The sequence below is a fragment of the Pseudonaja textilis genome, chromosome 10 (genome assembly GCF_049901715.1).
Source record: "Pseudonaja textilis isolate UNSWEBS1 chromosome 10, rPseTex1.2, whole genome shotgun sequence".
NCBI classification, from domain to species: domain Eukaryota; kingdom Metazoa; phylum Chordata; class Lepidosauria; order Squamata; family Elapidae; genus Pseudonaja; species Pseudonaja textilis.
This window is the reverse complement of record NC_141999.1, coordinates 16,616,303-16,628,734: the sequence shown is the minus strand read 5'-3', so window position 1 is coordinate 16,628,734 and position 12,432 is coordinate 16,616,303. Positions and strand designations below refer to the sequence as shown.

Sequence of the window (12,432 nt, the reverse complement as noted above, 5' to 3'; positions counted from 1 at the left end):
TTCCCCATTTCTCTACCACCAAACTCAAATCATGAGTTTACATTATCAGAGAAAAGTACACTCTGTGATTGTGGGGTGGTGGTGGGGGAAGAAGCTTATTACTTTTTCTCCATTATATTCTAGGAAGATCCTGATGTTTATTCAAAAGACATACTATAAAGAGGCGGAGGGTGGAACCAGGAGGTGGTAGGTTGGTCCATTCAGATTTTAATGTGGGTTTCTTGCTAGAAAAGAGATTGGACAATATACAACCACTACTTTGAGTCACAGTGGATGCTCGAAACTTGTGATGCATCATGCAAGGACTCACATCCAGGACATCCTCCTCAATCAGCATTTAAATGTTAACTTCTCCATTAGTTACTCATTGTTCTATTTTAGACAACAGTGTCAAGATTGCCTTCCATCTGAAGCTTTGTCGAGAACCACAGGTGAGATTCAATTCACAATTTCACTCAGGATATTTGACTATAAGTCTTAAATTTGGACAAGAGGCTACGCTACTGTATTTAATCTTTTGGAATGGGCATTACAACGCATAGTGATAGAGTTCCCCTTTGTAGAAAGTTATCAAATGAGAAAAGAATTGTGTAAAATTTGCAAATGTCTAGGGAGATTCTCAGTCATCCAGGTGATGGTTGTTCCACAGGTGCTTTTTTTTCAAGAGGTAACTGGACTTTCTAGTTTTTCTTTGAAGACATTTTGCTTCTCATCCAAGAAGCTTCTTCAGCTCTGAGCTGAAGTGAAAAACCAGAAAGTACAGTTGCCTCTTGAAAAAAAAAAAAGCACCTTTGGATAAAATTTGCAACTTCATTTCCTAATAAATTGGCTTCATGGGAGAGAAGGAATGTTGCTAAAGAAACTTGTTATCAAAAGTGCAAGAGATTTAAACTATATAGTTTTTGTAAAAGGAGTTTTTTTTTGTTTTGTTTTGTTTTTACATTTCTGGGATCTATGGCTGGATCACGGATCAGAAGCACACAGAAGAAACTCTAAGAGAAGTTATAACATGATTTCAAAACTTTGGTGCTCTTCGATAAACATGTGAGAGCCACCTCTATTCCGTTCTCCCCCGCCCTTTTATTGTCATGTCATATTTTAATCGTCTCATGAAACCTAAATTATATGGAACACAAAATGAAAAAAGTATCCATCTAATCCTGGACACCCTTTTTTTTGAACTATTACTATCTGGCAGACAGTACAGGATAATAAAAACAAGGACAAATAGGCTGAAAAACAGCTTCTATCCCAGGGCAGTAACTCTGTTGAATTCTACTGTATACTGCAATATTAATGGGATATCAGGGGTTTTCAATTCAATGTGTGGAGTGTGAGGGATGTGTGTTTGTGTTTATTTTCATAGTCATAAATTGTACACTGAAGATGGTATTTAATTTCATTGTATGAGGTGCAATGACAATAAAGTAAAGTAAAGTATATTTGAGATATGGGCATCACCCAACGTACTATACTTCTGGCTCTGAATAACATGCAGACTAGATTACAAAAGTATGTTTTAGCTGGATGGACTAGATTATCTGAAATAGTGTCTTACCAGCTGAAATATGTGTCTTACTTAAGTGGCTGAAAAGGAAGCTATAAATCCATTGTCTAATCTGGAAGAAGTTGTACTATTGTTATGGTTTCTTTTATACGCCTCATGTTCAAAAGTGGCTAAGAATCAAAATATAAATCAGCCTCCTCCTCCTCCATTTTCTCCTCGTTTCTATTATTTTATTATGATCACAGACAATGAAAATTCACTGTCACTGCTGTGAGAGAGGTGGCCATATAAATAATTTAAATAAATAATCTGAGTAAAATTTCCAACCTCCTCTGTCCGATTTTATATATTTTCCCACGTCATTATAGTTGTGCTTTTAAAGTTGTAGCAACATTTCAGCAGAATCTCATCTGCCATCATCAGGTTTCTGTATTGTTTTCGTCTGTGAGTCAGACTTTTACAGTTGTTTCAGTTTTAAATTTTATATCACCCAGAGGAAGTGTTTACCAATGTTTCACAGCAAGACAAAAGAAATGATAATGCATTGTGGATAATAATTATAGGAGAACTGTTTACATACACAGTTACCGGTATTAATGTTGGTTGGCCTCATTACTGCCACTGAGGAGGCCATTAACCGTGATTTAATCTTGTAGATATCCATGCATTTGTTCTTTGCAAATCTCTTGCCCTGCAGCCAATTGTCCCAAGACTTTTGGGTTCCAGTTGACCTCACAAAACAAAGGATGAAACAATTATTTTGGGGGTTACTTCTGGTGAGCTCAACAGGTAAGGAAATTAACTCTAGGTAACCAACCTTTTCTTATTTGTAAGCTTTATTAGGATCTTTGCTATCAATACCAGGAGGTAAGTATAAGAGGAGGAGACATAGTGCAATATTCCAGATTCAGATGTACAAATTTATCAATGTTTCCCCCCCCTCCTTCTCATTCTTGGATGCACAATTGTCACAGAGTTATTCTACAGTAAGATGGGCAGCCGATATAGTGAATAAATAAATAAATAATCAGTCTGATCCAGTATGAAGCAAGAATGTTGTGTATGAATCTGGAAACCTAAAATGGAACTCCTCATAAATTTGAAGTAAAATCCCTTATTTTCTTTTCTGGACACAGTAAAGACCTATATGATATGTAGTAACAAACAAAATGACAGTTATAAATCTATGATGGAATAAATGAAATAAAAAAGATTTAAAGAAATGCACAGGTCAAACTGCTATGTACTTTATCTTCCAATCCTAAAGTGAAACCTCAACTTAAATTACCCCTTTTAGTGGACTCTGGAAATAACAGCCTGTAATGATCCAGGATGGGATACAAAAGCAACACAGTCACAAAAACAGATGAAGTGTTTTTAATCCCTTCAAGTTGGCTTTAAAGCTCCAATCATCATTGACTGGAGACAAAAAACTCCCACACAAACAGTTATGAAAAGGAAAAACTTCCATTCAAACTCAAAATGCATATAAATTATAAATAGAAAAAAACAACACAAACCACACTGAAGCAATTACTGAGACAAGGCAGGATAAGGGCTTGAAGATGTCCACAGATATCAAAATACACACACTGGGAAGGACAACAAACTCAGATAAGACAGACAAACTAAAAATATTTTCATGCTTTGTTTCCAGCACTGGCCCATGCTCAGTCCATCCTTTTAAACAGTCCTCACAGCTGCAGCCCATGAAAGGGATCAAGGCTCTTTCCTCCCCCCGTAGACCATGCCATTCACATTTCTCCCTAATCCTCTCCTCTCTACGTGCCCTAGGATGAAGAGGGGATGGGCTTGGGTCTTCCTCTAATTGGCCAGCTGGCAGTTTTCCCCAGTTTTCTGCACAACCTCCAGAGCCATATCTCCACCCCCTGTCAGCTGTTCCTCCTCTCCCTCGGAGTCAGACTCCAACAGGGGCATGACACAGCCAGAATTTCTTCTAGAAATAGCAGATAAGTGTATTGTGTCTGAAATATTCAAGAGTGGACAGATAAATTTGTTGTTTTTACTTTAATTGTACATCACCAGCAGTAATTTGTGACATTTGTGTTATGACACAAATTATTTAATTCACAACAATTTACATCATTTGCATCAGTACACCAGGATGTATATGTCATGAACTGCTGGGAAAAATGAGATTTGCAATGTAACAACATTCAGAATAACTGCCCCTCCTGAATGGGCAGTTAACTGAGATTTCACCATTCTTCAAAATGGAGAGAGCTAAGCATAACTGAAGCCTGTCTGTCTTGTGAGCTCGGGTTATGATGAAGGCAGCATTATGGAGGCATGATAAAAAATAAATCAGGATGGCAGGTCATTCTGTGTTGTAGTTTGGAAAGCTGGGAAGAGACTGTTGAGGTAATTCCCCATTAGGAGAATGAGCGCATACAGGGAGATGTATTGAGAGACGTGTTTGAATAATACACACACAGCACACAGATACACTGTACAGTAAATGTAGGTTTTTACTTCCAGAAAGGTTTAAGCAAAGTTCAAAACAATCAGTCCAAAGTCATTCACAGGTAAGATCAGTCAGTTTTTAGTCCAGGGATAATCCAATAACAAAGTCCAGTGTCAAAAACAGTTCAGTATCAGACTTACATAAAATCCAGAAATAGCAGTCAATTAGGAAAAATGGAGGAACAGCAATACTCTCCAACAGGAGGAAAAACAGAGATTCACTCACTTCACTGAGACTCTTCTGAGACTAGGACTAAACAACCCAGGTTTCTGGCTCCATTTTATGGCCGTTTGAGTAACCACACCCAACTGCAGTTTTTAGCATGCTCGTAAAGAGACAGTATTAAAATGTCTATCCTGGTTTATATATTTCCATCCCAAATAGCTGTTAGGTTACTTACATTCCTAACAGACACATGTCAGTGAGATAAAAACAACAGCACTGTAACAACTAGGGAAGAAAAAATATAGGGAAAAACTGCCCCCAAGTGCTCTGAAGTAAGACAGTTGGTTAACACTGATGATGTTACTTAGTTTGGTAATGAAATATCCACAAGAAAAGAGCCAAGCTCAGGGAACATCAAGGACCTCACAGTTCAACTCTGAGCTCTTAAGAATACTCTCTTCTATCAGCAAAGAAAGAAAGAAAGAAAGAAAGAAAGAAAGAAAGAAAGAAAGAAAGAAAGAAAGAAAGAAAGAAAGAAAGAAAGAAAGAAAGAAAGACAAAAAAGGGCACACATTTATATCAAATGTGTATGTACCGGATTATATACACATATTAATTTAGAAATAGCCATTATAATAATGTCAATAGATATGCTATTTACCTGTCATCAGAGTATGGAAGATCTGTTAACACCTGCTCTCCAGGTGTTAACTGAAAGCAGGTACGTTTGAAGCTTTTTCCATTCTCCTTCTTATGGTTTGCTCTTTCCAAACTGGTCTCACCTTTCCAGTGAAAACAATCCTGCTCTTATAGATCTTGAGAGAGAAAGTAGCCCTTGGACCACAATTCAGTGCATAATTTCCAAGGTTGATATTTCAGTGTCTACTGCATAAAAATTGCCCAGTGCTCAGGTTTCCATTCCTCTTCTTTTGGTCACCATGATGTAAAAAAGATGTTGAGGCTCTAGGAAAAGTGAAGAGCAGAGCAACAAAGAGGATTAGGGGACTGGAAGCTAAAACATATAAAGAACGGTTGCTGTAATTGGGTATGTCTAGTCTGATGAAAAGAAGGACTAGGGGTGACATGACAGCATTGTTCCAATATCTCAGGGGCTGCCACAGAGGAGAGAGAGTCAAGCTATTCTCCAAAACACCTGAGGGCAGGTCAAGAAGCAATGGATGAAAACTAATCAAGGAGAAAAGCAATCTAGAACTAAGGAGAAATTTCCTGACAGTGAAAACAATTGATCAGTGGAACAGCTTGCCTTCAGAAGTTGTAAACGCTCCAACACTGGAGGTTTTTAAGAAGAGATTGGACAACCATTTGTCTGAAATGCTGTAGGGTTTCCTGCCTAAGCAGGGAGTTGGACTAGAAGACCTCCAAGGCCCCTTCCAACTCTGCTATTCTATTCTATTCTATTCTATTCTATTCTATTCTATTCTATTCTATTCTATTCTATTCTATCTTACGTGGAATTATCTGGTCTCATTTTGGAGCAAAGAAACAGTTTTTCTGGAAAAAAGCCCTTCTGAGTCCTTTTAGAAAAACATTGCAAACAATGCAACAGAATGTAGATGGACTTTATGCTCAGGTTGGTTTTAGAAAATATCAAGTGGAGATGCCCAAGCTGTGGGCTAAGTTCCTGCAAATGATACTCTGATGATCATTTTTTCTTTGATGTGCTTTTATCTCAAGTCTTAGCACAGGAAAGTACTGGTGGCCGAGTCATAGGTGGACATAACTGCAAATCAAATTCCCGCCCCTACCAGGCAGCCATTGTAACTGGAGATAAAGGCAACCGGAGGATTTATTGTGGAGGAAGCTTGGTGCACCCATGTTGGGTGCTGACAGCAGCTCATTGTAGAGCCAGACAAAGGTAAGTTGAAGATGAAATTAGCGTGAAGCAGCAGGCAGCAGGATAAAAGCCTTCTCTTGAGAGCCAGTTGATGTACTGGTTAAGGTGCTAAGAATGGGGAGACCCAGGGAGTGATGTGCTCCCTTAGGCATGGAAGCCAGATGGGAAATCATGAGACAGACAGTCCCGCTTTCTCAGTCCAAATCAGCATCAAGGTGACTATAGGAGAGAGACAGGCTGAGCTGAGGGAGGAGTCAAGTGGGAAATTAGTCCGTAAGCCTTACATAGGCATAAGAGGCCTGGCCCCTTTGAATGCCATTGGACCTTGTCTAGTCTGACCCAGGTGCACACTGTCTGTCTGAGAAGATTGCTGTGAAATAGGCACTGGGCAATAAAGTAGGTAATTAAATTCTTCACATTGTTCATGCCTGACACTGGCTGAAACACAAAAAAACTCTCATCATATCATTCAGGGGTGATTTTGTTGTGTGAACCGGGCAAATGCTGGGCAAAAACAAGCAGGCTCTGCTACCAGGCGAGATAAACATTAAGAAAAGGAACAAGAATCTTGCTCTTCCTCAGGGAGCCCAACAAGAAACAGCCATCAAAGTCCACGTCATTCCCACACACACAAGATTTGACTATCAACTCCAAAACCTCAATATGCAAATGAAGAGGCTCAATTTAAGCATTTTAAGAACTGTCTGTTATGATCTATTCAGCCTAAAATATCAGTATAATAAGAGCCATAGTAGCACAGTGGTTAGATTGCAGTACTGCAGGCTCCTTCTGCTGACCGCCAGCTGCCTGCAATTTGGCAGTTCGAATCTCACCAGGCTCAAGGTTGACTCAGCCTTCCATCCTTCTGAGGTGGGTTAAATGAAGACCGAGATTGTTGGGGCCATAGGCCGGCTGTATAACCCGCTTAGAGAGGGTTGTCAAGCACTGTGAAGTTTAGTGTCTAAGTAATAGTCTAAGTGCTATTGCTAAAATCCACCAGAGCCAATTTGATGTAGTAGTTAAGGTGCTGGCCTAGAAACTAGAAACAGGAGACAGGGAGTTCCGGTTCCACCTTAGGCCTGAAAGCAGACTGGATGAATCCAGACCAACCACTCTTTCTCAGCCCAACTCACCTCCAAAATTGTTGTGGGGAAAATAGATAGGAGGAAGGAGTATTATGTATGCTCACTATCTTAAGTTACCCACAAAATAATAGATAGGATGAAAATCTAATAAGTAATAATTTCTAGTTTCCATAGGGTGGCATTTATCAGCCTTGTTCATGATTTTCCTGTGGCTTGTTTTATTCTGTTTCATTTTGCACAGAGTGAAGGTGTGTTTAGGAAAGTATGATCTGAAAAAGGTTGAACCAATGGAGCAGTGCATGGATATTGCTGAAGCTATCTCACACCCAGGTTATAATAAAAAGAAAATGGACAAGGATTACATGCTTATTCGGCTTAAACCCTGTGCCATGATAACTAAAGCAGTTAATGTCACACGACTACCTACTAGATGCCCAAGTCATGGGCAACAATGTTCAGTTTCAGGCTGGGGCACGATCACATCACCTCAAAGTAAGGAGACAAAAAAGGATGGGCAATTGTTGTTTTCTTCTTGTCATCATTCATGCAAATATGGCAATTCATGGCAATTTCTTACTGCTGTTTAATCTCCCACTCCTAAATTCTGTTTGTCTTACTGTACTGTAAGTGCTGGGACAGACAGTTATGAAATGGCCCGTGCACTTCTAAAAAGGATAACCTTAAAAGAAAAGAGAAACCTAGGTAGGGTTAAGGTTAAGAATTAGAGATGGGGCTGTGGGTAAGAGTTAAGGCTAGGGCTAGGATTAGGGTTGGAGTTTGAATTGGTTTTAGAAGGCACTTCAAGTATAATTCATAAAAACTAGAAACACTCAAAGGTCTGGTGTAACTTGAAGTAGAAGTGCAACACTGGAGCCATATGCGAGAAGATAAAATATAAATTAAGCTTGGAAGTCTCAACCTTTAGTTTCCAGCTTGTATGTGAATGGAAGCCTAAGAACCAGCTCAACCAAACTATTAGACAATTCAATCAACATTCCCCAACTTCATGTTCTCCAGAACTGTTAGGGTTCTGCCTCCAATAATTCCCAGGCAATGTGATCAAAGGGATTCCAAACAGATTTTTGATGTCTTGTTCAGACATTCTTGATTTCTCATAACATTCCATAATTGACTCAGGTTCTGCTTGTTGGGTGAAATCTGGCAACCTGTCCCAGTTAGGAGGACCAAAGGTGAAATTTGAATGAACGGCTCTCCCAGAAACATCGAAGAAACCCAGGGATGGGATTCAAATTTTTTAACAACTGGTTCTATGGGTGTGGCTTTGTTGGTGGGTGTGGCTTGGTCATGGGACTGGGTAGGTGTGGCCAACTCAACATCACTCACATCGAGGCACGCATCTCCTCGCCTGGCCTCTCCTGACTGTGGAGATGTTACTGTAAGTGTGAAAAAGGGCCATACGTCACTTTTTTCAGTGCCATTGTAACTTTGAATGGTCACTCCACACAAGCAAAGTACCAGCAAAGGAGTGGGAAAAAAACTCCAGAGACGTTCCTGAGACAGGAAGTCTAGTCCTGCCAAGAATGTAATGAGGGTTAATGGAGAGGCAGTTTCTGTAAACAACACCAGAATATTTCCTTCCTGCCTTCCTTACAGGATTAGGCCAGTAATTTCTTCTAACAACCGGTTCTCCAAACTGCTTAGAATGTTAACAACTGGTTCTAGAGAATAGGTGTGAACTGGTAGAATCCCACCCCTGAAGAAACCACAGATATGCCTGATGTTCGTGCATCACTAACTTACTTTTGGGGGTTTTTTTTGTTACTATTGACCAATTGGTATGTCTTGCAGACAAACTTCCAGCGAAGATGCAATGTGCAAATGTCAGCATTGTTCCATATAATCAATGCAATAAAGCATATTTTGGTAAGATCACTTCACACATGTTGTGTGCTGGAGTACCTCAAGGAGGCATTGACACTTGCCAGGTAAGATGAGAGCTGGTGGCGGTTTCAGCCTTGTGCCTACAGGCTTTTAAGAACATGTGAGAGTTACAGTGGCTACATAATGACTAGAGGCATGTCAGAGGTGGTATTCAGCAGTGGTGGTGTTCAGATTTTTTTACTACCGGTTCTGTGGGCATGGCTTGGTGGGAGTGGTGTTGCTTGGGTGTGGCAGGGGAAGGATACTGTAAAATCCCCCTCCCCTCCCTGCCCCACTAACCTGCTTTCCAGCTCCATTCTCCTGTGCAGGGCAACCAAAGAAGATCCAGCCAATCGGCTGGGACTCGGGAAGCGGAGAATAGATGGGGGCGGGGCCAGTCAGAGGTGGGATTTGCTGATTCTCTGAACTATTCAACATTTCCGCTACTGGTTCTCCAGAACTGGTCAAAGCTGGCTGAATACAGCAGGTTCTGACCTATTCTGGAGAACTGGTAGAAGAAATTTTGAGTAGTTTGGAGAACCGGCAAGTACCACCTCTGACTAGAGATTTTACAGTATCCTTCCCCTGCCACACCCACCAAGCCACGCCCACAGAACCGGTAGAAAAAAAATTGAATCCCACCACGGAGGCACGTACAGGTAGTCCCTGATTTATGACCAGAATTGGGATTAGAATTTCCATTGCAAAGCAAGGCAGTTAAGCAAATCTGGCTTGCTCCATCAACTTTGCTTGTTGAAAGCTGGCTGGGAAGGTTGCAAATGATGACCACAATAGCAACTCCAGAGTGTCACAACTTTCGTAAATACATGCCGGTTGCCAAGCAACTCAATTTTGATCACGTGGGGATGCCGAGATAGCATTGTAAGTGCTGGTTGCAACTTTGAATGGTTGCTAAATGAACAGTTATGAGTCAAGGGTTACCTGTATAGGGGTTCCATAATGGCTGAAGGCATGTATTTCATCCTGCCAAGGGTGGGCAAATGTGCTGATTCTAGAGACTGCAGTTAGTGATTGGGCTGATAACCACTAACGACAAATGTAACAAAACCCATAAAAATTAATTAGGGTTAGGCCACAGGGTGTCAAACTGCAAGTGGTGGTATTCATCAAGTTCTGACCCGTTCTGGAGAACCGGTAGCGGAAATTTTGAGTAGTTCGGAGAACCGGCAAATGCTACTTCTGACTGGACCCTTCCCCGTCTATTCTCTGCCTCCCATTGAGTCCCAGCTGATCGGCTGGGTCTCCTTTGATTGCCCTGCACAGGAGAACAGAGCTGGAAAGCGGGTTAGTGGGGTGGGGAGAGAATGGGGATTTTACAGTATCCCTTCCTCTGCTATGCCCACCAAGCCACACCCACAGAACCGGTAGTAAAAAAAATTTAAATCCCACCACTGCTCAGGGGGGAATGGCCAGAGTGGGCCTGGCCAGCTCCACATCACTCACTGAGGCTCCGTTTTGGCCACAATGGCCTCCTGCAGCCCTCTACCAGCGAAAACAAAGCTTGGGGGAAGTTGCAAGTGGTCCTCCCAAGCTCCATTTTTGCTGGTAGAGGTATCACGGGCCGATCCTCCGTTGTTTCCTGGATGGGCCCGCTTGCCAGATCTAAACATCCTTCAGGTTAGATCTGGTCTGCGAGCCTTGAGTTTGACACCCCTGGGTTAGGGTTTTTCTGGAAGTTAAACTAGAATAAGATCCACCCGAGAGTGTTAAGTGACCATTTCTGCCGTTTTTTTTCCCCTTGTAGGGTGACTCTGGGGGCCCCCTCATCTGCAACGGGCGACTTGAAGGTGTGGTTTCTTGGGGCAAGCATGTGTGCGCTCAAAAAGGGAACCCAGGAGTCTATGCCAAAGCCTGCTGTGTTGTGCCGTGGATTCAGAGCACAATTAAGAAGAGACGAGACCAATTTTCTGGTTAGGACCACAGACATCTTCATTCTTGGCTGTCTTGTTCTGAGGGATTGGAAGGGCAAAGGACTGGGGGAAAAGAGAACGGGAAGGGAAAAAATAATAGCAATAGCACTTAGTCTTATATACCGCTTGACAGTGCTTTCCAGCCCCCTCTAAGCAGTTTACAGAGTCAGCCTATTGCCCCCCAACAATCTGGGTCCTCATTTTACCCACCTCAAAAGGATGGAAGGCTGAGTTAACCTTGAGCCTGGGGAGATTCGAACTGCTAAATTGCAGGCAACTAGCTGCAGCAGAAGTAGCTTGCAATATTGCACTCTAACCACTGCGCCACCGAGGCTCTATAATGCCCTGGTATCCAATATCAAAATCAAGTTTTGAAGGCTCCTCAACAATTTAACTCAGATATAACTTTTTTTTAAATCTGTACCACATTTTTACTTGGTAAGACCAATAATCACATTGCATGTACCAGTTGCTCATCTCTTCTCTCTGTTTGGGTATCAGAGCAGGAGGGTCTATTACAGGGGTGTCAAATTCAAGGCCCGCGGGCCAGATCTGACCTGAAGGGTGTTTAGATCTGGCTTGTGGGGCTGCTGTTGAAACAGCGAAGGACTGGCCCATGGTACCTCTGCCAGCAAAAACGGAGCTCAGGAAGGCCGCAGGCTCCATTTTCGCTGGCAGAGGGTTGCAGGAGGCCGTCACAGGTGAAAATGGCACTCGGGAGCCTGTTTTCACTGGCAGAGCACTTGGGTCACCACAGGCACCCCTGACACAAGTGATGTTGAGCTGTCCACACCCCCTGGCCCTCCTGAGGTCCAACACAACCCTGATGCAGCACTCAATAAAATCGAGTTTGACATCCCTGATTATTATAATGGAGAGCCAGAAAAAACACATGGGGCTGTATGGCTCCTGTTTCAGTGTGTGAACACTTTGTAGTTATCTAGATTTCAGTAAGGAACTCTGAAATCTAGCTCTTGCAGCATGTTAAGTGTGCAGGGTGGTCCGTAGGGTGTGGTCAAAAATTTAGGTTTGCCTGGGCAGCAATTCAATCATACCATCATGGCTGCCATCTTGATTTTTCTTTTTAAACCTATGGACACCCCTGAAGCATAGTACTGTTAGGCCAAGCTTCAGGTTTTACCTGAGTCATGGATTACATTAAAAAGGAGAACCTCAGCAATAGCTTTCACCCCTGGCTTCCGGAGTGAGTCAGGGCTAACTAAAAATGCCTCTATGAACAGGTGGAGACAATGACTACTGTGCAAAAGACTGGTGAGTAAACCAGTCCTTCACATTTCTTCAACGAAGGACAGGTTGGGAAGTCACCCAGAGGTGCTCTGAATGGCAGCTTCTCGTGAGGGAGACCATAAAACAGCCATCTCCCAGGGGTTTGAGCACCAGGAGCCAAAATGATGTCTTTGTTCTCAGTAGGGGCAGAGCTTTTCATAAGGACGCTAAAACAGTTGAACTCACTTTCTAATTACTTTTGGAAATGTCTAATTTAACTAGTTTATGGATATCAG

The 12,432-nt window shown here is 42.0% G+C and overlaps 1 protein-coding gene across 1 annotated transcript; it reads left to right on the top strand.

Annotated features, from left to right (window-relative positions):
• Positions 1-375: 375 nt before the first annotated feature.
• Positions 376-11,029, top strand: LOC113437677 (kallikrein-14-like). The gene is made up of 6 exons (XM_026702805.2): positions 376-431; positions 2,205-2,296; positions 5,853-6,033; positions 7,339-7,589; positions 8,907-9,043; positions 10,744-11,029. The coding sequence occupies exons 2-6, from the start codon at positions 2,254-2,256 to the stop codon at positions 10,912-10,914; spliced, it is 783 nt and encodes a 260-aa protein (XP_026558590.1). The 5' UTR covers positions 376-431; positions 2,205-2,253; the 3' UTR covers positions 10,915-11,029.
• Positions 11,030-12,432: the final 1,403 nt, after the last annotated feature.